The sequence below is a fragment of the Falco cherrug genome, chromosome 1 (genome assembly GCF_023634085.1).
Source record: "Falco cherrug isolate bFalChe1 chromosome 1, bFalChe1.pri, whole genome shotgun sequence".
Classification (NCBI taxonomy): Eukaryota; Metazoa; Chordata; class Aves; order Falconiformes; family Falconidae; genus Falco; species Falco cherrug.
This window is the reverse complement of record NC_073697.1, coordinates 86668392-86696260: the sequence shown is the minus strand read 5'-3', so window position 1 is coordinate 86696260 and position 27869 is coordinate 86668392. Positions and strand designations below refer to the sequence as shown.

Below are 27869 nucleotides of genomic sequence, written 5' to 3'. Positions count from 1 at the left end.
CTTCTCTTGCACATCTGTGCTTTGATTATAAGCTCTTGGGGAACTCCTGGGAGGCACTGGCTTCCCCAGGGAGGCTGTGAGTCAGGGTCTGCACTAGCCTCTACGGAGGCTGTGATTTCCATCTACTCATTCCACTGCGCTTCTTTATTAGCAAGGAAGAGAGTTCCTTGTAAATGCCTCCAAGGGTCAAGCACAACTTTGCCTTTGATGCTTAATAAAGTTTTGAAATCAAAACCACTATGTAAATGTTGTTCTTATTATCAGGTAGGTGTGCTCTGGTTTTCTTCCAGTAGAGCTCAGCTGCTGAAAGTGGCTGGTATTAGAAGCAGGTCTTGGATGTTCAGCATTCAGCTTTGCAGGGAGAAGACTGACATAAGACCTTGGCACACAGCAATGAAAGAGGATGCAATCTGATTTGGCAAATTAGCCCCTGGGATGATGCAGTTGCCATATGTACCTAGGTGCCAAATTTCAAATGGAGCAGAGTGACCTGACCCTGACCTTTGGCTCAGAGCGCTAAATTCCCTCTCCAGGGAGCCTCTCTAGCCTGAAGCGTGTTTCAAAGCTGCGAAAAGAATAAACGTATTCACCTGGGGGATATTTACAGCAGAACATTTGTTTTCACTTATGCTGAAATCTAAGGAGAGTTTTGGTAGAGTCCCTGCATGTCATTCATTCCAACAACAGGTTTTGCAACTCTTCTTATGCAGGTGTCTGAGGCCTGTGCAAATCTCTGGCTGACCACAATTATCTGATGAACTCTCTCTTCTAGACAACAATTTGCCCAACTTGTGATTTTTCAAACAGAAGCAAACATCCTCTTCTTTCTCACCGATTTCCAAAGACAGTACAGTACAAACAAGGAAGCTGTCAGTTACAAACCTTTGCCACTTTTAAAAAATATACTCAAGAAGTTTACAAGTAGCATTGCAAATAATTTAACCTACACTTTCCAGAAGCTGAATTAAGTGTTACATTTTTTTTAGTCCTTGCATTGCAAAGTAGTAGTTAGCTTGCTAATTAAAAACAATTGCTTAATGGGTCATCAGACAGCAAGTTAGACAGGTTAGACGGAAGAATGTCTATTAACTAAAGGCAACAGTCAGAGCTTTCTGAGCTTCAGACTAGCCTTATGATACCCAAAATACAGAAATAGTAAAGAAAGGTAAGAGAAGGCAAGTAAAGGTTCAACAACAAGGCAGATTAGTTAAAATCATTCTATGACACAAATCAGCTTTACATCTTTAACAGTCCAGTTCGGTAATGCAATGCCACTTACACCCCAAATGCAACCTCCATGTGGATCTGCTTTCACTTGGCTTTTGGCTTTAACATTTTAGTTGACTTGAATAAATTTTTCTAAGTACCCTGGTATAGACACAAAGCCAGAGATCATCTCAAACACACACCTGATCTTCTAGAAAGCAGCATCAGTCCTAGAAAAAACTGCTTTCCTTTTTCATAGCCCACTCAAATATCAGTGGTTTGAAAACTTACGCAAACACTTTCTTCAGATTCAAGTTGTGCTTGAAAGAGATAGTAGAAGTATTCAGAGAAAAGGTGAGAGAAGAACTGAATGCAGCATTATGGGCCATGTGGTAGGCTTTGGGAAAGGCTTCCATTTAGCCAGCTAGTAGAAATACATCTTTATTTTAAGGAACTGAGTCACTTCTGAAATGCATCATTTGTTTAAATTACAGGAAATAAAGGTTTACAACCAGGGATGAGCTTGGCAAACCTTGTTAAGAAAAAACAATGGTTTGTATGATCTGCAGAACCTGATCTCTGAAAGGCTGATACATCCCTAAAAGCAGCAGCAAAAGGGGAGAGAAAGCTTTACTAAACCGTTTCTACCCATGTTTCGCATAGAGAACATCTGTTTGCACCCTAAAACGTACACAGGCATTTGATAAACACTTTCTTTCTTCTCACTTCAGGATGGATCTTTGGCTCTCACAAAAATTGACACTACTTTTTATATAGTCTCACTCATTTCAAGTGCCATACAACCAGGCATGGCAAAAATAAATGCTTAAGGATACAAAGTAAAGCATTTTAAAAAAATTAGGAGAAAAAGAGTTGTCCACACGACCTTAATTTAGCTCTCCTTTGCACGCATGCTTTAGTTGTGTCATAAACCCCTTTTTCTTTTAAAAATCTGGCTCCCTTGTTTCCTCAGCAAACCCATCACAGGCCCTGGTTCCCCCCATCACCACATCAGGCCCACACATCCAGCCTGCGGGATCTGCCACCTTCCTCCACACGGCTGGATGCCAACAGGAAAAAGCTATAAGCGTAAATGGGACACACTTTTGCCAAGTACCATCTTCTCTGCTCCTCTGGCAGCCAGGGGGAGAAGTGGAAGATCACCCTGTGCTGAAGCATTTCAGCTGAAATCTACCCAAATAATTCAGTGTGAAGAAGATTCTCAACAAAGAAATTCGCAGTGATGAAGTCTGGCCAGATCGTAGGCACATGAAAGCAGAGACTCATGGTATAAGGCGTAAGACAACCTTAACATCTGGCTTTCCTTAGTGTCCTGTTTACAGAAGAGTGGGAAAGACCTCTATGTTTTGTGACTTTGAGAAGAATGAAGAGAACATGTCTCTCAAGCTGCCCCAAAATAAACAAGGATAATTTGTGTATCCAAGATGACAATAAAGCTTGTCAGTGAGAAGCTTCTAGCAGAGAATGAAGTCAGCTGCACATGACAGAGACAAATGCCATTTCAAGGGAAAAAAATTGTGCTGAGATTGGACAGGATTTTCCATACTCATCTTGCCTTTAGAAAATAACCCTGAACTTAAGACTTAGAAAAACACACAGAGACAAGCATCTTCTACCTTGCCTTGGCAGCTTCAGAAGAACACTAGGAATTAATCATAGGTACAAACAAAATACTCGTAAAAAAATCCTTGCTGCATGACACAGACTGGAGCAGAGGATGCACTGAAACTGATTCATGAGCAGTGCCTCTGAACCTGCTACTGTAAATGTCATTTTCCAATACCTCCCCATTCCTACCAGCAGGCTAAAGCAGCAATTAAAAAAGTGGGAGTGCTCTGCAAGCCTTCCCTGTCTGTAACAGACCCACATCCAGCTTTTTATTAGGTAATCCAATTACTCTGATGTGACCTTACTCCATACATTTATGTCTAGTCAGACTATAGGATAGACTATCAACCTGGGCGTTTTTCTTACGATGCAAACCTCTCTTCCTCTAGTAACTGAGGCTGTTACAAAACAAAGCTACTGCACAAAACACTGCATCTCTCCTTTGCATCTCCCCTTCTCTGATCGGGTTCCAGCTGGCTGGAGAGCAATTACACACCCAACTGCAAAGGAGAACAGGTCGAGGCCAGTCTCCCACAGCCACTCCTCGGCCCATGCTTTCTTCCAGGCTTCCCCCCACTCCTGAGAGGAGGTCCCTAATAACATCCACAGAGCTGCCTCATTGTTCCCCAAAATTTTCCTTTATGACAATGCTGTTGATGGCAGATAGGTCTCTTGGGTATGATGAGGCCACTGCTTACCATGTTGGCTTATGGGACCTCTTCAGAGCACAGGCTTCCTCTCTCTTGCTTTTTCCCTGGAAGATGAGCTCCCTGGAGCAGGGACAGTTTTTTGTGAAGTAAATAACCTAGTGTGGATACGGTCTTTGGCCAGAGCTCCTGGGGGCTTTGATACAGCAAATAACACAAAGGTCATTTCCAGCATCACCCAACAGAGCTTTCTTCGGAGATCAATGACGGAGTTGCAAGACTGACTATCAAAGCATCTAAGCCACAGCCCCTTCTGCAACAAGGGTTCATAAGTCTCTTGCAAATAGATCCATGAAAGAAGCTCTGAAGAAATTGGATTCCTAGCCCATGTGTGAGGCAAATTCCAGTTTATACACCATTCGAAACAGGCTCTTTCAAAGGGTGCAGGGCTTTTGCTTGGAAATAAGCCAAGGGAGGACCTTGGCCTGTATCCATTGACCTCTGATGACAGAGATTAGATAACAAGTGAATGGAAGTGCTTTCAGTGGTGGTGTTGTGGGCTGAAAGACATATAAAGAGTATGTATCATGGCAATACTTAGCATATAAAAATCCCTGGAGAGATTATCCAGTGGAAAAAAAAAAAAAAAAAGTTTTGATATTCCTCAGTTTGTTACACTGATTTTCCTGACTTTCTTGGTGTAAAGAACACTTTTGCAGGTTTCTCCTGCTCTGAAAAATGCTACAGCCTCTGCAGATTCCTGAAGAAACCTGTGGTTCTCGATGCTCAAGGGGCACTTCTGAACACCCTTTATTTCATTCTCTTCAATGCTTTTCACACTATACTTTGACATGAAGGATCTGATAAAATAAGACCCAAAAGCTAGGGCACAGGAGAGGAAGGCATGCAGATGTAAGAGCCGGCACATCTATGGCCATGTGAAAATAATAAATAAAGCCAAAACCAGTAAGGGAGTTTCTAAATGTGAAGGATCACAGTAGCATGACTAGAGAGGTTCATCAGGCAAGGGTTCACAGGCAAGATTTCTCATTAAAACAATTGGGTTTTCTTATTTTTTTGGACAGTTATATGACACAGCCCATAGAATTTGTGCAGGAGCCAAAATTTTGAGGGACAGGCGCTTTGTCAGCCTGTGCTTCCCAAAACACTTTGGGCCTTTCTGATGCAATGGAACTGAGTAATCACTGCTGCTTAACACCCCAACGAAGCTTACAAACCAGAAAATTGTGCTGTATTAGTGAGAAACAGGTATCTAAGGCAGGGTTCACTTCAAATAGACACGATTCCCCATGCGAGTTACAAAGCTGTGCAAAATGTAAGAGGCTTGTTTCATTTGCTAGAGCTTTTGATCAGCTCCAGGCAGAGGAAATGCCATAGCACTTGTAATAACTCACACAGAGTTTTTGTCATGCTTCTGACCAAGTCCGCCTGTTTTACACTCCTTTCTTTTAATTCAACACAAGGATGATTACACCTTTGGGCCTGGGATTATTTCCAGTTGTATAACTTCACAACTTTCACCTTGCTGTGTCTTAATGTCTCTGCCCAGGTCAAAGATGCGTATAGACCTCTGTCCATGAGAAAGCCTATCCAAGGCAGCTTCCACAGCAGGGGAAACTACTGTCTGTCTCCTCGGTGCCTAGTGGTGCCACTGGATGCAGGGTCTGCTACAGGCTGGACACCATCCAAGCCACAGGCACCAGCCAGGTACACTCCAAAGCTATTCTCCCTGCTACACGTCTCCTTCACCTCCTACAGGCAGAGGCAGCTGCTATGAGGAACAAGGAATGGCTCTTCTCTGAGCGAAGCTTTTCCGAGCCCTGGAAACATCACAGCTGCCTTCATGGAGCAGCTGATATGCACAGGAATCCCAGTAATCAAATCACAGCGGTGGCTCCAATGCTATTCCCCCACCGCCGTATGAAAGGCCACCGGGTGAGGATTACCTAGGACGATTTAATTATGTGTGAAAACAGCTGCAAAGCTTTACGGGGTTTTAGGGTTGTTGTCCTTTGGATAGGAGGGGGAAAAGGAGAAGGAATTAGACACAAAGCAAGCTGGCTGTAGATGATCTGTGATGGCAGGGAAGCACGCTGTCATACACATGAGCAAAAGATTCAGGTATGACACATACAAAGCCGGTTTTTCTCGAATGGTTTGCTTTTCATGGCTTCTCACCTGGAATGCGGCCAGTGTGACCCACTGCATCTCCCGCAACTCCTAGTGCCACGAGAGATGACACCTCTTTTTCTGTACCCACCTTCTTTATCAAATGAGAAGGCTACTTAGCCACCATTTACCTATACTTCCGTGTTAAAAGATCACAGTGGCCTAAGGGGAAGCGAGGTGTACTCTTGCTGATACTAGTTGAAATCTTGGTTATATTTAAATTAAAGATAGTTTATTACTGCCTTTGAACAGGCCAGAGTTTCACCCATGAGAATACAGTGTCTGGAGAACAGAAGGTAACAAAGTCCAAACACACCATCTTTTAAACCACCTTGTCTGAGATATTTTGCCCTCCTTGGTTCCACTAAAAGGTCTCCATGCCTTGCAAGTATCTGTAGAGGAAAACAAACCACCACAGAGAATACTTCACTTAGTATTAACTTTCATAAGGCACGATGAGAGCTCATCAACGCGGTCTGTAAGCCGGTTGATTTAAGGACTCCACCAAACATGTCTCATACAGGAATTACAATACATGTGGTATTTGTTTGGTTTTGTTTTTATTTCAATTTTATTTCTGGATTCTACTTTGCTTTGTAAGTTATTTTTCTTGCATGACAAGCAATATCCAATTATTTATGCACCGTCTTTTTTTGTTTTGTTTTAAGTTGACATTTTGCCCAAGCCTAAGACCACAAGATGCTTACTAGAGTGGTTCTCCTAGCTTCAACGAGGTCTTCTGTACTGCTGGCTTTTAAAAATCAGTACATACTAAACCTAGTACACATAAACCCAAGGCATACAGTTAGTGACACCAGCCACAATTTCCCCTCCACATGTGTACGTGCATTTGCTCTATGCACAATGGTGTTTCCAACCTGAAAACAATGCATTCAAGGAAAAAATGTGGGTTTGTGTGATGGGATTTCCAATGGAGCCTGAAGGACTTTGGTATCCTCAGACTATAAAGAAAGTCCAGAGAACAGAATGCTTAACATCGTCAGCCTCTTTTGAATTCCCAGCCTTACTGAACCAAGAATAAAGAAAGCCTGGCCCATAAGCAGGAATCCACTAATTAAAGAGAAATGGGGCTTATTTGTCTTGGTTTCTGAAGTCACAGTTCTCCACTTCTGAAAACACAAGTTTCTCACCAGTTCTTTTCTGCCCTAGGGCTGTGACCTAAGCAGCTTAAATGATACACAGATTTTGGTTGAAATCTGCTCCTTATTTACTGGACTTCAAATGTGCAAGCAATTACTGAATGGGTCTCGTTTATTGAATAAAAGTATTTAGGCATTATGTTTACAAAGGCTTAGAAACATTAAAATCTAGTGAAAAACAATTATTTTTACAGAATACATCTGCAAGCAATATGAAGTCATTTTGTTTTTGTAAATTTCTCCGTAACAGACTTATGGTTGATGTGGAAAATGTTCACATTGCAGCAGTGAATTATTTTGAAATGCCAAACTTAATAAAGGAGAAATTACTGCAAATAATATCAAAACCCTTAAGGAGAAAAAAAAAAAAAGCCAAAATACCAGTGGTTTCCTGACTAGTCAATCCTCTTCAGATTGGCAGACCTCTTCAGACTAATCAGGAAGAGTTAGACAAATAGTTACTTTATTACGGAGGCTGTCAAATAAATCAGAATCTGGCGAGCAACTGTTTCTGAGCCCTGCAGCCTGCCTGGCTTCTTTTCTTGTAAAACCAAGGCAGTTACAACAGACCCACGTATGTGTGTGTGTGTCTGCAGAGCTACGTGTAAGCTTCAGGCCTCTAAACAAAACTTCTTCCAAATTTGGGCCAGCATTTGTCTTGGCTTCCCCAGGTTTTGTTGTGGAACATGGCTGAGAGAAGAAATGTTTTCTAACCAATTAATTCAAGTAACTGCTGTTATTCTTAATGGAGAGGTCTGAAGCTCAGCTCACAAAGGGTAATGAGAAAATAATGTTTTAAACAACATCATCAGAGGAATTAGGCCACAGACTTGAACTACATAATCTGATTCTCAGCGCAGAGTTATTTTGCCCCCAGAATGTTTGCTCTTTACAGTGGCACGACGAATGGGAATTTTGCCTAAGGTACAAGCCTGAGACACGGCCACAACTGAAGGTCACAGAACAGCAAGTTTCAGCAACCAGCCACAAGAAATGGTTGCTCATGCCACTACACCCCAGACTCCAAACACGCTCCTAGCACTGGTAGGCTTTGTATGTTTGAGAGTGAGTGAAAACCCAAGGTCTCATTTTAGCACAGCACTGGGGCACATCTAACGCGCCGTCCCACGTGGTACATACTTCAGCATGTATTTAAACTGATGCTGAGGAGACTTACGTACATAATTCGACTTCAGCATTACTCAGTCATTCTGCTGAACAGAGGGAAGAAGAGTGCTGCGTCGAGAGGCAGGTAACAACATCACCTTTTGTACCTCCACTCAATCCATTCTGTGTTGTTTATCTGCGCAGAACGGTATTGATTTGAAAGGCAACCACAGCGCAGGGAGATGGCAAAAAGGAGACAGGGCAGGGAGGGAGGAGGAAAGTTTGAAATTAACATCCAGACTAGGTCTAATGAACTCTGGGGCTTACAGTCCTGTTTCAAACATTTTCAAGCACAGCTTTTATACAGATGTATACATATGTATATTTATAAAGAATACATTCACCAGCTCAACAGCCAAGAACTGTAGTTGGAAACTGTACGACTGCCCGGGCAAGAATTGTCCTTACTTCTGCCTCTTTTACGTTCACAGCAATGCAAACTGGCAGTACTGACAGATCAATTCAACACCAGTGATGTTACCGACTTGCTAAGAAGATGGGATATAATAACTTTTGAAGCTAATAAGATGGCTTAAAAACATCATTTTTTTACACTGGACCACATTAAAAGCAAGCAGCGCAGATGGACTTGCACCTGCTTCCAAATGAAAGTGGTAGCTAATGCAGTGCTATTCTTAATACAAATTAACTTTCAATACAGATCTGCTTTAGTTCTAATTGACTTTACAGTGCTACTAAAAATAACTATTCATCTAGCTGGCAGGCATACTTCTCCCCTTCTCCATGTCTCCATATGGACAGGGAACACTACAAGCACCTCAGTGCGAGTGGCATCAGCCTTTTTCTCACCCAAAGCAGTTTCCTACTCCCTCTGCCACTTTTTCCTCCATGGGGCCAATGGGGAACAACTACCCACAGCTGGTAGCAGGACTATTCATCACTGGGATATGTCTCCTAAAAGTGATTTATTTGATGCAAAAGCCACCCCCATAAATTTAGGTAGCTGTAGCCTATGTTGGCATTCCTGTACACATGTATGAAACGAACACACCACCACAAAGTAAGTTCAACTGCTCCCCAACGGGAGCCCGCATGCCTGCTCCTACAGTGCAAGTACCAAGTAACCCACTCCTCGAGGGAGCAGCTGGCTTGGAGAGGGGATGCTGAAAGTGTTCATTTCTCATCGCAGTGCACGACTAGGGCTGACCTCCACGAGATGGAGGGCTGCGGTGGGCGCAGGGCAACCTGTACAACTGCCAGTGGTAGCCCCCTCAGGGCACATGGGTGAAGATGCAGGAAGCCACCTCCTTCACCTCTGCTGGTGCAGGTCCCCACTACTACTGTCTGCGCTGGGACGAGCATGTGCCTGTGCCCCACTCTGTGGGCAGGCACTGTGAAGGGCAACTGTTATCCTCCTCTCATACACAGCCCATTTCCCATTTCCTTCCTTCTATATGTCAGATTTATTTTGAATTTTAAGCAAAACCAAGTTTTTACTCATGTTTAAGGCATCTTACCCTTCCACCTGGTTTATACTGTACATCACCTATCGTCCTGCCATGAGCCAGGTTCTGAGTGCTTGAGCCATTGATGGCTGTTGATGGTGATGTTTGAAGCAGAAACAAAGTCAGAGCTGCAGACTTCAAAAGGCTAAGGGTAATTAAGAACACAGGTACTGAGGGAGCTCATGGAAGTGCTCACCGAGCCACTTTCAGTCATTTAGCGGCAGTGCTGGCTAACTGGGGAGGTCCCAGTCGACTGGAAGCTAGCAAATGTGACTCCCATCTACAAGAAGAACTGGAAGGAGGATCTGGGGAACTACAGCCCTGTCAGTCTGGCCTTGGTGCTGGGGAAGGTTATGAAGCCTATCATCTTGAGTGCCATCATGCGGCACATAGAGATCAAGCAGGTGATCAGGCCCAGTCAGCATGGCTTTATGAAAGGCAGGTCCTGCTTGACTAGCCTGATCTCCTTCTATGACAAGGTGATCCACTTAGCGGATGAGGGAAAAGCTGTGCATGTCACCTACTTAGAATTCAGTAAAGCCTTTGACACCATTTCCCACAGAATTCTCCTGGAGAAACCGGATGCTCAAGGCTTGGATGGGCATACTCTTTGCTGGGCAAAGGACTGGCTGGCTGGCCAAGCCCAAAGACTGGTGGTGAATGGGGTTACATCCAGCCAGCAGCTGGCCACAAATGGTGTTCCTCAGGGCTTGGTACTGGGGCCAGTCCTGTTTGATATCTTTAGCAATGATTTGGAGGACTGGTTCGAGTGCGCCCTCAGTAAGTTTGCAGATGACACCAAGTTGGGGCAGAGTATTGATCTGCTGGAGGGTAGAAGGGTCTGCAAAGGGATCTGGGCAGGCTGGGCTGATGGGCTGAGGCCAATTGCATGAGGTTCAACAAGGCTCAGTGCTGGGTCCTGCACCCGGGTCACAACAACCCCACACAAGGCTACAGGTTCAGGGAAGAGTGGCTGGAAAGCTGCCTGGGGGGAGAGGACCAGGGGCTGTGAGTCAGCTGCTGGCTGAATATGAGCCAGCAGTGAGCCCAGGTGGCCAAGGAGGCCAACAGCTTCATGGCTTGTATCAGATACAGCATGGCCAACAGTAACAGGGCAGTGATTGTTGCCCTGTACTTGGCACTGGTGAGGCTGCACTGTGAATGCTGTGTTCAGTTTTGGTCCCCTCACTACAAGACTGACCTTGAGGTGCTGAAACATGTCCAAAGAAGGGCAACAGAGCTGGGGAAGAGTCTGGAGAACAAGTCTTAGGAGGAGCAGCTGAGGGAACCGAGTTTGTTCAGCCTGGAGAAGAGTCTCAAGGGAGACCTTATCATGCTCTACAACTACCTGGAAGGATATTGTAGTGAGGTGGGTGTCAGTCTCTTCTCCCAAGTATCAAGCAACAGGATGAGAGAAAATGGCCTCAAGTTGTGCCAGGGGAGGTTTAGATGGGCTGTTAGGAAAAATTTCACCTGCAAGGGTGTCAAGCATTGGAACAGGCTGCCCAGGAAAGTGGCTGAGTCACTGTCCTCAGAGGTATTGAAAAGACACGTAGGTGCGGTGTTTAGGGACAAGGTTTAGTGGTGGACTCGACAGTGCTGGGTTAATGGTTGGACTTGATGATCTTAACGGTCTTTTCCAACCTAAACAATTCCACTATGATTGTTTTGACTGAACACAGACACATACACTTCTTCCAACCTTGCTCTCCCTCTCTGGAGTCACCTTTTAATTTGTTGCAGTTGCACAAATGATCTCTGTACATTGAGAGTTCAAAGGAAATAGCCATCCAAAAAACATCTTGATACTCTCACCACCTTAAAAGACACTCCTCTGATAAAGTTATGAAAACAGGCTCTAATGCCTTAGAAAGAATAAGACTTTCAATGTAATATGTAAAGCTTTATGACTTTTTAAGAAAGCAAACCTAAAACATATTCCAGTTCAGCTAAAGGTAATTATTTTTTCAGGAATCATCTATCACCAGCAGAGACAGGGCGTAGAGGGCAAATGTCCAAGGGTTAGTTTTGGCTGAGACAGCACAGTCTACCATCCAGACTCTCATGGAGAGGGGTCAGAGCACAGAACTGGACAAGAGCAGGAATGTGTGTCCTACAACACACTTCTGACTGATTCACTGTGGGACTGCAGGTAAGCTGCATTTTCTCCGAGCCTCAGTTTTTTCAGTGGAAAATGCTAATAAAGATGGTTATTTGATTTCCTAACAGATTTTGGATAAAACATGCTTACAAATAATTTCTCTGTGTTATTTGTACTCCAGGAGTGACCATGAAATGCTAGGTCATCTCCTCCATGGGAGGACACATTCTCTGTCTTATGGATCCTAAAATGTAACATTTGCAGTAAATACAAACTACCACTAAATGCACACCATCCTACGTATAACATTTGGCCGGCTTTGTGGGGAAGAACCACAGATTAGTCTTTGTAGGCAGCTGATCTCATGGAGAAAACCACCAATGCGAGATCGGTGGCTTACAGCCCAGAGGCCAGCAGCACGGGCAAAGCAGAGGAGGTGCAAGTGATGCCGTCAGAGACATGGGAAAAGGTACTGTGGTGCAGGATCTTGAAAAACAGGACAAGAAACTCACATTTCACAAAAAAGGGAGATGAAAAATACAAGGACAGGAGCAAGACCTTTACAGTGGGATATACAATGTCTTTTTATGGGGACAAGCTGAATAACCACGATACAAGAAATTCTGCTTTCTTCTGCTTCACCTTCTGTGGGTAGGGTGAGGTTATCTAAAGATTTAAAGAGGGGATAAGTGACTGCAGTCACTCAGTAACCAGGATCTGTGTCCATAACATATAGTGACATGTATGACACACACTGGCCACTGCACTCACTTTTATGGCAATTAATAAAATGAACAGACACTTTTACTCTGCACTTTTATCCTTGCATGATACCCTTAACTCAGTTTATGTATGAACAGGATCTCTTTCAATTTTAGGCTAATGTTCTTTTATATTTATAACATTCAGGATAGCTACACATGGTTGATTACCTTTAAAACACTTATCACGATTCCACTTAAAAATAAATGAATCCCATTTAAAAGTGACTTGTCCCCATCTTCTAGCATTTATGGACAAGGACATATGGGGCTGATTTCTCTCATTATTAAGCTGCATGTCTGAGGCTTAAATCATTTAAATTATTCATTGACAGCAATTGGGCTACTCATGCAAACTCCCACTTACATAAGGAGTCCCAGTGATAGGACCAGTCAAGTGGATGAAGATGGCTGAACAGATTTTGGGATGCACTGAACATCCACAGATACTGCTAGCTTTGATTAGAGTGAGGAGTACTTTTGAAAATCGGACCCCATCTTCACTGATAAATATAATTTAATGGGGACTTTCAACATGGTTATTCTGAATGACGTTTTCTTCTAAGGTTACCATGACTGAGGTTCTGAGTGGCGACCAGTTGGCGTTGCAGTAAGACAAGTGTGCACTGATTACCATAACACCCCCCAAGCCTGCTGCAAGACATTTCTAAAGCACCAAGTTACAGCTAGACTTTGTTTCTGGTGTGGTTCAGGGTGTTTCTGACAGTGGCCAGACACAAGGTGGACATCTCTGCAGAACCTAGGCTTTCATGAAGAACCAAGCTGGCTAAGCAAATGAAGCAAAGCATCTCCAATTATGGATACTACTGTTCCAGCAACAGTGAAATCTGAGACAGGAGATGGATAAATCAACTGCACTGTTGAACTTGCACTGCAATAGTCCAAATGGCAAAGGCTGTAAACATTTAAAACTCTGCCAAAAAGCGCCTTTCCAGCCTATCACAGGCTACTGTGCTGTCTGACCACCTCCCCAGCGGAAGACCCTGAGCTAACTGTTAGCGTGTTTTCAATCAGTGGAGTCAGAGTGAGAGAACAGGAATCACCCTTCATGGAAAAAAGAAGCTGAGGTTATTCTTCGCAGTATTTTATTTTTAATTAAAAGACATGTTTCTTGCTCTCTTCAGAATGAGCCCAAGGAATATTTGTAATCATTTTCAGGTCACATTATATTCTACATATTGCAGGTGATTTCACAGCTATGTGGGCAAATTACTATTTTCCTGGACAACTAAATCATTATCAAGGTAACAGCAGACAGCAAGCATCACCAACATCTAGCAGCTATAATGCACCTTAGGAAAACATGGTTTAGCTCTTGGAAAACAACACTTTCATATTTCAGCCAGATCTCCTCTCTGCCCTGCCCCAGCATGTACCGGCCTTTGTCCCTATATGTGATCTTGATGGTAAAGATTTTGTTTTGGTTTTTTTTCCCTTAAGAAAGGCAAAAAGGTTAGTAAGTCTTTAAAATCTCAGTTCTTAAGGCTGTTAATATTTCACATTGCCAGCAGGGAAAGGAATTAAAACTGCCAGTAGCTATCCAGATAGATTTTAAAATCCCCTTCCCTCCCGCTTCCCTCTGCCTCCCTCAGCTTCAGAGGATATTTTCCCCGCAAATTGGTTTTAAATTAAGGAAGGTGATGAAGGCAATGTGCCGTCTCAGCATTTTCCCAGGTGCACTTAATCTAATTTCATTAAGGAGATCAGGACAGATGATCGCTACAGTCGAAACATTAAGTCTGTCCATTTTTGTATAAAAAAACCATTAAGTCTGTCAAAGTGTCGGCGGGTGGGCTGTTTATTATTGGAGATGAAGGCGCGCTTTGCTTCCCCAATAAACTGTCAGGAGTAGTAAACCACAAATTAAGTCAGCTGCTGCCAAAGATTTAGGCAAAGATCTCCAACTAATTTTGACACAGGTGTGGGAAAGGCCAAGGATACAGAGGCTGTAAGGTGGTCTGTATGCTTTGGAAACCAAACCTTTTGTGTGTGTTGAGGTATTCAATCTGACCCATGGAAGAATGTAAGCCTGGGCATCAGTGGATACAATCAAGCAGAACTGCTGATGCTTCTGACACTTTAGATGCAGTGCTGATGGGACAGCATGCACCACAGAGCCCGCACCACAGAGCCCAAACCACAGAGTTTACCTTTGCTTTAACCTGCACTCACCCTGCCAAGACTCATCATCTTGTCTTATGCCAACAAGACTCATAAAAGCTCCATTCAAGCCACTGCTCTGTTCTGAACTTACGCACAGCTTTGACTAAAATGTAAAATCACATTCCTCAGATAATCAGATATCACACAAAATTAGAGGAAATCCATCAAAATGCAGAAACTATGGAAGGCTACTTAATGGTCAAGAAGGAAATCAAGTGAAGCTTTCAGACTGGATTTTCAGACACTACAAAATCAAATGTGAGCCATTTGCTCAGTGCTTTCTTTGACTGACTCCACTCCCCACATCTTGACAACCTGTGTTTAAGTCCTGTATGTCCTTTTCCTCTACAACATGATGAGCATTCTCTGTTCATCCACACAAGTGAGTTCTTGGTCAGGCTCCCACTACCTCCCCTTTCATGTACCATCTTATCCTTTCCACATAACTGTGTCCTTGTGCCAAGGGAAAAGCTGCTGCAAGGTCATTTTCCTTGTCTGTGGCTTCCCAAATGTCAAACGGTCACTCTTCACGTTTTGACTCTTTCCCAGCTCACCTCTTCTTCCCAACACTGATGCTCAGTATTTATGTAAACTCATCTCTCACTGGTCTGACTCAGTCACCCCTTGGTCAAACTTTCAAATAAGTACCTTTATACTAATTAGCCATTGTGCCTTTTGCTACATAGAATAACTTCCTATTCATAAAGCTACCGAATTTTGCCTCTCAAATGCCTCCTAAACATTCCCCTTTACCTTAATACCTACAAACCCAAAGCTGGACAACGAGGCTGCTGACACACTGAACCAGTGCTGCTGTTAACAGTACACCCCCATTTATCTGAGTCTCTTCACTCTAATCTCATCCTTAAGCCACGAGCTGTTGTTCCTCTATACAGCACATAGCAGGACGGGGACCCAGCCCATGGTGGAGCATCACAGCACTACCGTGTTGCTCTTCGCCCACGCACCAAGTGCTAAATCGCACCTGCTCATGCGCTGCTGCACGCTGCTGCACCTACTGGGACTTAGAAATTAGCACAGCAAACAACAATATGGCAAGGCTGAATTCATGTCGCCACAAGGAGGGCCTAACAAACACTGTGCTGTTGCAGAAAGTAGCGTGAAAACACTGTTTGAGAAACCTGACTTCCAAACTTTTTGCTTCCATCTTGGATAAGCTTTACCTGTCTCAAGGGTTGCTTACTATAACTAAAATACAAACACGAACTACATAACAAATATATGGTAAACACTGGTTCAACTTTGTAATACAGCATCATCTTTTGTACATCTTACTTAGCACCACATTAAACGAAGGAATGCCTGATCCCTAACCCCTGGTTTGGAGAGCTCACTTACACTGCAGGGCCATGTAATTAAACTGATAACCCACAATTTCACACACAGCAGACGGAAGTCCAAGACTGCAAGAACACGAACACTGAATTACTTTTAAAGAAAGAAACAGGCTTTTTTTAATGCAATCTTGAACACTGTTATTAAAAAAATGAGAGCAACATTTTGGAGTAACGAGCAGAGATTACTCATTCCCTTGTTTTACACAAGTTGACTTTTGGCTTTCTGCAGAACACCATTTAACAGAGCACATTACCAAGCTGCTAGCCACTTTTCACAGTGATGCTAAAGCAGGTAAGAGACAATAAGTGGAACTGTTGATGGTTTATATTACTCTATTATGTTAATGTTCACTAAAGTATGCCATAAGCTCTCTCATTACATGTGTATAAACCAATTCTCTGTGGTGTTATTCCTGTGCTAAATGCTATAACTACATAAATCTTGAATTAATGGAGACTTTATAGTTCCTGAAAATGAAGGGTAATTGCTATCTGTTAATGCTGTTGTTGCTATTAAAGGAAGTATATATTTTCAGTAACAATGTTTATGGACCGTGAGCCTCACATCGCAGCTATTGCACAGTGCAGAGATAGTGTAATACAATTATCAGACTAACTCCCCTTCTCTCCCTCCTCCCTCACAAAAAGCACGTTATCATTTCCACAGCTCCGACAAACTACCCTGCAATTCTCCTAACACTTGCAGAGTCCAAACCAATGTCCTTCAATGAACACGCGGTGAAAGAAACAGGATTTGCAGTTCCATCTCTGGGAACGCATGATTTGCTAAGTTTCTCGCTTGGTTAAATGGCTGGACAGCTCACTTTATTAGTTTGTGTATCTTGAACAGTTCTTTGAGAAGCATGTGGTGACAGAATGATAGGTGTGAGAAAGTATCATCCCACTTACTTCCTTTGAGATTTCAGCAGTGATGCAGAAGTGAAAGGCTATACTTGGCCAGAGACAGTTCTGAGAAAGTGGATGGGATGGACAAGTCCCCAGCCTTGAGCTCCTCTTCTCCGATTATTAAAAACAGCAGCGCACTGTTTGGAAACACTCTCACAATCTGCTGTGAAACTGTATCTTGCACTAAAGTAATGCTCCTTGATTCCGATATACCGTATGTATGACTGACTATGCTCAATTACTTTTCTCCCCTGGAGTCCTGCACGACACTGCACAAGGAAAAAACCAAAACCATCAGGAGTGTGTTTATATTTTTCAATGCAGTGAGAGTAAAGCCTTAATTTTACTGTAACGTCTATGTTTTAAAACATTAAGAGCTCAATAGCCCATATATCTATCAACTAAATAAATAGTGGATAATTAGTAGCATGGTACAGAGAGAGAAGCAGGAGGTAGAAAATTTCAGTTTTGCTTTGAGCTCTATCAGTGACTCAGTTTATACTTGTACATGAACTATTTTTTTGCCTGCTTTCCTCATGAATTATATGCAGATGACAGTGATCCGCTGTTTATGACAAACAAAAAATTTTATGCAAATCAGAAGTACATTAGTAATTTCTGCCCTTCCCTTCATTAGTGCCAGCATGTAGGTGTACCTAGAGAAAGTTGCTTCTTGCTGACGAAGCAGGAAAGCAGGACTGTTGTGTAGTGCTGTGAAATGAAGCCGACCCATCAAATAATTCGGGAAGCCTGATGCTGGGCTAGACACTATGTTTAATACTCCATCAGGCTGCAATAGGCAGAGAGTATTATTGGAAGATACATTTTACCAACGCATGGAAGGGGGGGAAAAGCACTCTTCAGTGTAATCCCTCAGGACATTCATGCCAATATCTTTATAGCTCCTTGTTGCATCAGCCAGGTTGAGTTTTAGACAAATATTGAATGTGTTTCCAGGGGAGTACAGTACGTCAGGAATCAACAGAGAGCACCAGGCTGCCCTTCTGTTCCCCAACTGAAAGGCAATGTTGCATTTACATTATCCCCATGAAAGGTTTGAAACCTCTTCATTTCAACCTTGGCGAGTTTACATGTCTTTGTTGACAAAAAAAAAAGCAACCCTACTTAATTCCAGAGACCTATTTAACAGAACCGATGTCATGTCTTATGTCTCGACAGATCAGGCAAGAGAGAGAAAGATTATGATCTTGTGCCATTCTCCTTATGAAGAAAAGAAATGTTATTATTAAGGTGGAGTCACCTTAAGGAGAAGGTAGCTGGGAAATACGTGAGCCTAGAAGGTCAAATTACAGTTATAGATATGTAAAGAAATGCCATTATTAATGGTAAGGAACACTATAATAGCCTTTCATTTGCTGTAAAGGACAGTAAGTTACCAGTCAAACACAATGCAGCTTCCTCTGAAGGTAACCTCAGATCCCACATTCTGAAAGCTAATCAATGTTGTTCAGATTTCAATTTCTTCTCTACAAGGTGAAGTCAAACCTAATCTAACAAACGTCAGTCTCAGATGTAATGCCGCTAGCTGGGTCTACCAGTGTAATTTAGATAATCATTAATAGCATAGCTGTATAATAAAACTACATGTCACTTACAACTTCATCTGAGGTTTGACTGGCAGATCTTTAAACAGTTTTCTAAGTGATTGCTTTTACTTTCTTTGATTGGGCAGTCTAAGAAATGTTTTAACCCCATGGTATCTAAGCTTCTAGGGAATAATTTTCCACCCTCACCATCTGCTCTGCCGCTGTGCAACCTTGTAGAGAAACAGAACTTGGGGCGGGGGTGTGTGGCAGTTTCAGGGTTTGACTTTATACATAGATATGCACGTATGAAATAAAAAAAAACAAAAACATGTACAGTATCTTTTATCCAACATATATGATTAAAATGTTTCACTCTTCAATCAAGCCTTCATCTCAAAACACAGCTTTTTCTATACTCCAGGGATATTTGGTATCTGACGGGATTTTTAAAAGAAGTTGAAGAAACCTTAATGCTTCCCAAGCTCTAACAATATTAAAAAAAAGAAAAAGACTTAACCAGAAGAAGCTTTTAGTGTAGTCTCTTGAACTCATAGTAACCTCTGATGTATGGCTGCAGCCAAGCGTGCTGCCAAGGAGACAGGGCTATCTGAAGTCAGCCTTTACTTTTGTAATGCTGATCCAGTAGAAACCTCCGTGCCACAGCTTCTCATGAATGAATGCAAGAGACTGGACAGCCAAAATATAATAAAAGTTTGATGAAGACCTAATCTGAGACTGCCAAGTTTGATCTGCCAGAAGAGAAGTCAGCAAGGGATACTCAAGTTTTTTATACATTTGATGCTTAAAAGCACGGTGCAACTGTTGCAACGTAGTGGAACTTCTCTGCTTTCCTTGCAAAGGTGAAACAAGAAATCCCTAAGCAAAACCACACAACTACAACCTTTCAATGACCAACCTCTGTATTCAAAAGAAGGTCAGAAAAATCATTGCTCCATGATAAATATGCATGCGACATGACAAAACACTCCTTGACAGTTACCACACTGCCTTTGAGGGTAGGTACTGGTTGTCCCATCTTCTAAACTGATTACAAAATCGACATCTCCAAAGGTTACAATAAATAAAATACGGGCTCCTGTCAAGTTATTGGAGGTGAGTTCCTCTGAAACAGCATTAACACTATGACTCGGGTCTCACCAAACGCTCACGTAACCATCGAGAAAGACTATTATGTTAATGGGAGTTTCTTCCCTGTAAACAAAAACTAGTCAAGACCACAGAGTAACTGATCCAGTGCTTTTTCATTCAATTCTAGATATTTTTAAATTTGACAGGAAGACTGGAGGAAAAATATTATTTTCAAACTCATTCTTATTTTGACTATGAGGGAATTTCCAAGCTAGTGAAGCACATGAAAGAAGAAAAAATTCAGTCTTACCTTATCGTCAATATCACTCTCGCTGTCACACTGTGGATTAGAGAGAGAGAAAAAGACTTTGAGACACACCTTTATGTATAGGGATCTTGAGCATCATCCTCTTAAATCTTTAGGATAGCTGTTTATGATGTTCTCAGTTCAATGAAAAACACTTTTGATGTCTGCAGTAATGCCTTTTAGATTGCTAGCATAAACTAGACAAAGCCAATTTCTCTCATACAAAAATATGGTATACTCTTATTGGATGGGGGAAAGCAAACTTTAAACAAAAAAGACAATCAGCAACGCATTATAATAACAACTGCAACATGAATGCCACAACAAAAAGCATGCCTTTTTATCATCCCAAATTGTGGAATATTATAGTAACAGTTTTGCATTGCTTCACCTTGATAAGCACTTTGTCATCTAACAAGGAAACTGTGAAACTGGCAATCAATTTCTAGTTTAATGAGTGGTACCAAGAATAGTAATTAAAATACATCATAAATTCTGGTACATTTTTTTAGTTTGAATGAGATCATGATCCCAAGAGGAAGTGTTTACTTAAAGAGTTTTAGAGTGTAATCTCTTACAGCCTCTGAAAATGGAATGTTCTATTTTCACAGCACAAATGATGGAAAAATAACTTGAGCACTGACCATTTCAGGACATGCACATCTCATTGGCTGTCGCTGAGAAGGATTTACAGTTGGGAGCAAAACTAAATCTCCTGGTGCCTGTTACACTCACAGAAGGTGGCCAGTGTATTTTGTAGCTTTTGTGCCCAATAGGAATTCTCCCCTTCAGCCAGCTGCTGACGGGGCTGGTCTGGTGGGTTTCCATAACTGGCAGCACCCTACTGAGTTCACTGGTTCAACCAGAGGGGACTGCGAGCCAGTGATGACAAGCAACAAATGTGGAAGCGGTCCCTGTGCACGCCCATCCTTCGGTGTCATGAATGTAAAAAGGAGGAATAGATCTGTTTGGTCATTTCATCCAGATCCTGCTCCTCATGGAACAGGGAAGGGGGACTTCGCTGTCACATCTTTTTATCCTAAAGTTACAAAGCAGAAACTTCAGCTGCTACATTCTTAGTTTTCTGCAGATTTTTGAGAGGTGAGTCTTCTATTTAGCACATGAAATGATCGAGTCCAAATACCTGAGGAAACTTTAACTCTTGAATTCCCTGAAACACACTGAGCACATGAAGAACCACGATACAGTGGAGGGGTCTCCGATGGTGATTCTGCAGCGAAGGTTGCTCAGCTTCCCAACTAACTCCTTATTTACATTTAATGCAGTGGAAGCAGTGGAAACACTGAGCTTAAGGAACCTGTTTTTCTATATTTTTTAACTAAGCAGAACTCTGTTTCTTTTGAAACTGTTTTAGGCTGCCCCACCTGATCCACAGCATGCTTTTCACAGAGAAATCCCACTGTTTAGAAGGACGCGCACAGATCTAATTGTATTTGTAACCACCCCGGGAAAAAAATAACCTGAAGCAAAAAGGAAGAAATTACAGGAAGGCAGGATGCTGCTCTGCAGGGGCTGGGAAGCGGTGGGTGGGCAAGTCCTATGGGAATAACCAGTGTTAATGCCAGCAAAACACATTAAAGCCTAGCCAATTACTTTCTGCATGGAACAAGAAGATCAGATAGCCACGTCTTTAGCAAACACCTCTCTGTAAGCCGCTCATGCTTTTTTGGGGGGCATTTATTCCATCACTGAACTTCATGAACATTATAGGAAACACAGATTCTGTTTTTTCACAAACTGGATATTCAGTTCAAAAGTTAAATCGGTCCTGATAAATCATCATCAGCAGCCATTTACTGACTCTCCCAAACCCATGCCACATAACCACAAACAATTAGAAGTCTCTGCTCTGCGTCTGGAATGGGACTAATTGTCCATCACCACTGAGACATGCTGAAACAGGTTGGCTGGGCAAAGGCTGCCCTAGTACCTGCTGCATTTGTGCTCGCTCAAGACAGTGCTAATTCATGCTGACAAAGCAACACATTCATCAGAAAGGAGGCTGGGGCTGGGGGAAGATGCAGTCAGAGCAGTACACTTCTTATTTACATGCTCCTGAGAAATGCTGGATGACTCAAGGGAAGCCTTTCACCTTCACTGGGGGTGTGTGTGGTGTGTGTGTTTCAAATAAAGCCAGAATGCTACAGGGAGTGTGCGTTCCCCCCAGATGACTACCATAATTGAGTGGGTCACAAAGACCACGTTACTTTACCCTTTAACCCTGCTCTACACTAAAGTATCCTAGTCACCATTTTAATCATTGTGCTCATGCAACCTGCACACTCAAATTTTAGAGGCAGAATATTTTGATGATGTGATTGAACCTGCACAGTTCAGATTAAAGCATGTTATAATGGAAATACATCTATTACCAAAATGGCATAAAAATTAGTTAGCATACTCAGCCCTGTGTTGCTTAAAATTGTATGCTTAGGCAACACCAATACAAATTTTAAATCTTACACAGACTTAAAGAATGATATACTGATGTAATAAAAAAATCAAATAAACTCAGAAATATATTGACTAGAAAACATGCAAAATTATCATTAAAACTCTGATGCTTTTGCTTATGAGTCCTGGCTCAATAAAACTGCAGTACTGTAAACCTTAATAATCTTAGCCAAAAAATATTTGAGAGCAGATGCAAACAGATGTTGGGAACTTTAGTAGCCATTATTATTCAAATACAATGTAGTATTTTAGTCTTGCTCTCTGTTTTTGTAACAAAATTTGCCTTCCTGTTTCTTACTGCATTATGATATTTAAAAAAATGAGAGCAGGCTTTTTCTTGTCAAATACAGATTTGACCTCAAAAATTTGTATGCCTATAATGAGTATAAAAACCTATTACTGATGGTTCACATTACTAAAAGGTGCAGAACTGCTTTATTTAGGTGCCTAATTTTGCTTTGTATCAATATGCAACTTTGTCTCATATGTAGGTAAGTGAAAGTTGCAAAAAGCCAGCGAACCATCAAATCCACATGCTAAATTTTATGAACAGACATACCAAAGAAGCAAATGTCTGCTCTCTGAGGATACATTTTACACCGTTCAGGATCTGTAAATACTCCATAATTAATTGTTTTTAAAATGGAAAGGACAGTAAAAATATTTGTTTCATTTTAGCTAACATCTTCCTTACTTTAATCATGGCTGCATCAGACTTGCAACTGAAGAAGACAGCGGGGCTCCGGATGCAGATCCACATGCAAACACAGCTCTGTGTGGATGCAGAGCCCACTGTGCAGCTGAGACTGCAAGATGGGTGCTTTAAAAACTGTATTTCTGACAGCAAGTTGCATAATTTCTTGTTTGCCTTATGAAATAGCTGTCTTCTCCCACCTCTCCCAGCCACGTGGGGCTCAGGCACACAAACTGTCCCTGCCTCAACTCCAGTGGCACGGCTTTCAAACCACCAGAACTCCACATCATAATCCATCTGGGAATGAAGTCCCAAACCGACCCAAAGCTACTAAGTGGTCTACATGATGACAGATTGTGGGGGAAGAATTAACATACCATTATTTCTAAAATTTGGACTTCTGCTTAACATACAGCGTCGTGGAAAATGGAGAGCTTGAGACTCGTGGCTACCAACCCATGTTAATGTCCCACCAACTTCTGAAGAAAATAAAGCCAGCTTTGGTGGAGAAAACTCTCAAGCTTCAGAATTCATTTAGGTTTTCTTCTTTTCATTTAAAGAAGCAGGCCCGACATTCGCGTCAAGAAACAGGAACCCACAGGCTTCTGGACATGCAACGGCATCAAAAAAAATAATGACAGCAAAACCAAATCCGCCCAGACAGATGTGCGAAAACCAGAACCGCTGCTGACCCCTTCCCTTTGGCGTGGTGGTGTTAGAAACATGATTGCAAAGGGCTGGTTCAGTTTCTGTGGTAAGAGCCTTCAGTCTCGGCGGTCTGCTCCTGGCAGCCTCCTCGCCTCCGCCCTGCAAAGCCCTGGGTCAACACAGACAGACTGGGGCTGCTGTGCTGCACCACTGGGGTGCTTAAATGAATAATGAGGTCACTAGAGAAACTTTGGTATGAATCAGAGGATTTTTCTGTGCCTTAAAAGACAACCTAGTCCGGCTGGGTGAGGAGGAGGCTGGTGGCACTGCCTGCGAAGGCCCTGCTCCTGCGAGGCCAGCGCTCGCCTCCCACGCAGCTGTTGTCAGGGGGACAAAAGCCCTTGTCAAAACAGAAAAGTTAAAGAAAATGTGGAGAATGGCAACTGTTGACAGCTATGGGGGCTCATTGAAAGACAAAAGCTTCAATTACCTGGATTTTTCTAAAGGCCTGTTAACACTCCTGGTCTATAAGTGAAACTGTAAACAGCCATTGTGCAGGGTTCATAAAGGCTCCTAAAAGGATTATTCACTGGGCTGTGCCAATTGCCTCTCCATTCCAGCAGGAATGTTTGCAAAGCCGACCTCTAATTGTGGCCCTTTTGGGAAACCATTTCTCTCAGTGACAGATTCCAGTCAGAAGAACGGCTGTGGGGTGAGGCGAGCAGGAGCACCCCCTCAGTGCCAGTGTGCCAGGGCGAGGCCTTACCTCGCCATTTCCTCATCTCCACCCAAGCAACCTAGTGATGACCCCGTCCCCTCCACCCCGGCGGCTCCCCCTGTCCCCTCCACCCCGCCGGTGCCCCTGTCGCACCCAACAGGCCTGAGGGAGCAAACACAGGGCTCCCACACGTGTAAGACCAGGCCCTGTTGCGTCTTTTTTAGGTTTTTTTGGCAGCTGAGGCGGAAATTCACCTTTCAAGGTTCCCCTCCACCATGCCTTCCACACCAGGCAAGGAGTTATGACGTGTTCCATCACTTGCTTGTACGAACCATCGAAACAGGGGAGAAAGACGGACTCACAACTATGGTAAGAGAGAAGCAATGCTGTATTTGGAGAAGGGCCTTCTCCTAGGGCAGAGATGTAGGTGCGACCACCTGCCTGCACTGAATGAAAAATAACCCCCTGACCCCTCCCGCATCCCAGGCAGGCTGAGGTCGAGATGGGGAACACGGACGTGACCCGCTGTGGTTCACCTGACACTCGAGCAGAGATCAGGTCACCCCACGTAACAGCGATGCACATTGCAGAGGCCTGTGTCACTGCACATAAAGCCAGACCTCCCCTACAGGGGTTTTCTGGTGGACCTAGCGTCAGAGGCAGTGTCATTGCTGGCCCTGCCACAGTGTTCAGGCCATAAGCACAGCTGCAGAGCATTTTAGCCATGGAAGTTTAGGGGTTTTGAGCGCAGAAGGGCAGCAGGAGGCCTGGATCTATCTATGCATAGATTTTTCAGAAAAAGCAGCATCGGCAGAAGAAGCATGTAGGCTCTGTGCTCCGGGACACCTCTACTGGCACCCAGCTCCTTGCAATCTATGTTAAAATTGTTTGTATTGAGATTCTGGATGTTTCCCGTTGAGTTTAAGAACCATGAAAACATCCTTTAATTCATTTCTTACCCCCAACGTTTTAACTCCCAGATCACCCAGTTCTTCTTCACATAATAAAAGCGCTACGTTGATTAGCATGCAATCAGATACTCACAGAAACTGTCTCATGCCAGGAATGAGAGCTCCAAGAAACGAAAACAAAACCAACCAAAATCTCACAAGACTGCAACAAGATTGGCAACACTTGGGTGTTATGTCATTGGTTAGGTGCAGAGAAGCACTGTTATCTGAAACAGGGCCACATCCTCCAAGCTTTTGAGAACTGCACAGAAGTCAACTCAGCTTACTCACACAAACGTGGTATCTCCTATTCCACCCAAACCCAGAGGTTTATGATCTAGGTCGTCCCTACACAGCCTCAAGGCTACAGGGTCCCATTGTGCCAGACACTACACGGCACAGAAGTTACAGGTTTCTGCCCAGACAGCTAATGGAGAAAGGCTTGTTTTTCCTTTGCAAACAAACACACATACCTACAGATATTATTTATATTATGATTAAGCAGAGGGTGATAGACATCTAAGCTAACTGTGTGAAAAAAACAGATCCCAGCCCAGAGGGACATGTAATCTAACCAGTCTACCTGCAGCTAAAATTGTGTGGGGAAGTGTAAGGCTGAGAGAAGACGAGGCAAAAAAATTAAATATACAGTGTATAATATTACAATGCAAGCTGGCAGGGTAGAATATATATGTAAAAAGTTGCACAGAATATATGAACAGTGTAGATACCTATGGAATTGGCACACCCAACTTGCACTGTCGCAGAGGATGGCCATGTTACTGCTATCTTATTTCCAACCATATTTAGTTACCGAATTTTCTTTTAATTGCAACGCTCGGGGAAGCATTAGGCTTAAATATTGTTTTGTTAATGTTTCTTTTAAAGGCCGAAGTAAAATCAAGCCTATTTTTAAGAGCCTTCCTCCCTCTCCCTATCCTCTGAGCTAACTTCCCAGGAGCAGCTCGCAGCAGCGGTGCGTATGGATGCGCACTTGTGTGTGCAGGGGGAGGCTGTTGTTTCCTATTAAGTCTGGCATCGGATTCATGTCTGCAGGGGCTTGCTTAAGATGATAGGAAGAGAGAGTTTTATCATGAGCCAGACTGACAGAAAAGCCTGCTAATGGGACTTGAGGCATACACAGGAAAGAAAGTGCCAAAACATTAAGCTACCGCCAAGTGTCAGAGGGCCACTGATTTATTGCAGCAATTTTGCCACTGTGTCCTTTATAAGGTCCCACAAGTCCTTCCTCCTGGCAAGAAGCTGTGAGCTGCTGCAGCTCGGGGAGAAGTTTAGATCCAGAGCGCAGAAAGTGTCCAAGTGAAAGGCGGGGGCTGGGGGGAGGACGGAAATCGAATGTTGACTTGAACTTGCCCCAGGCAGCAGAGTCCTCTTAGCTCCACTGCCTCCCTGACAGTTTGATGAAATGAGTCAGGGCCTCCCTATGGCTAGACCAGCTCAGGCTTCCAAGTGCCGGGGTAGAGCTGTAAGAAACAGACTGAGCCTCAGGGCAGCAATTTTTTTTTTCCCCCTTTCTCTCCTCAGCATTTGGCTGGGGGAAGGGGGAGGTTATGAGCACTACAGATGTGTAGGCTGAGCCTTTGTCTGTGGAGGGGGAGGGCGAGGGGGAGAGAGAAGAACAGCAAGAGAGTATTAGCTATGGCAGCTGAGAATAGCCCTGAGCAGTATAACTAATTTTGAGGGGCAGTGATGCATTGTACGGGCTATGTGCTGTTTGGTCTGAGGGGGCCCCTGTTGTGAAGCAGCAATCAAGAGGACATTTTGTTAAGTGACCAACAGCTGTCATCTGCAAGCCCAGAGTAGGGAAGGAGGGAGCAAGTGGAAGGGAAAAAGGGAAAAAAAAAAAAAAAGAGCATTTGTCCCTTGGAGGCAGAGCACATTAATCCACCAATCTGCCACAGCTTTAACTCTCAAAGTGCTCGGTGCCTCCGACAGAACCAAACCCCTCTCCATCAGCCACATGGAGAAATGGGTACCTCTCACCCTGCTTCAGCCTGCCAGACGCAGGGATCTTCCCTACCTCTGCGGGTCGAGGAACTGATGCTAAAAATACTGTTTAAGTCTCTTTTCATTCCATAAAATTGAGTTGATCTGCTGCAGCTTAGGGTCAATCCCTCAAGGACTGTTTTTCCCCCCTTCCCTTTTCCTTAGCACTCATAAATTAATCAGGAAGACCCTGACTAAGTCATTTCATGCTGTACAACATAAAAGAAAGTCCCCTGATGATCCATGCAAGGATCTATTAAAAGCGGGGGGAGGGAGAGAGGAAGGGTTAGGGAAGAGGGAGAAAAGGGAGGGGGGCAAGGAAAAAATCTCAACCTTTTTGATATTTTAGGATAAAAGCTGGAGGACTTTGTTACAAATTCTAGCCAACATCAAAACACCTTAAATAATTCAAAGAACATGTTAAAGGGAAGAAACTGAATGCTGCTCTGATGTTCAGTTGATGCAACGCAGAATATTACCCAAAACAGCACAGCCTGTTAAGGGAGACAGCAGCCTTGAGCATTTCAGTTCTTTAGAAAAATGTCAGAACCTGTAAAAATCATAATTTCCAGCAACTTTTTTTTTTTTTTTTGCATGATATAAACTCAGTGAGACTGAAATGTAGGTTTCTGACAAGCTGTTAACAAGACAACTTTAGA

At 43.1% G+C, this 27869-nt stretch overlaps 1 protein-coding gene across 25 annotated transcripts in view; it reads right to left on the bottom strand.

Annotated features, from left to right (window-relative positions):
• The window catches only part of FBRSL1 (fibrosin like 1), a 548206-nt gene that overhangs the window by 161389 nt on the left and 358948 nt on the right, over positions 1-27869 (bottom strand). For all 25 annotated transcript variants that reach the window (XM_055703473.1, XM_055703559.1, XM_055703564.1 and 22 more), the window contains one exon: positions 19722-19751. In XM_055703473.1, coding sequence (XP_055559448.1) covers positions 19722-19751 — 30 coding nt within the window. The remainder of the gene's footprint in view (positions 1-19721; positions 19752-27869) is intronic.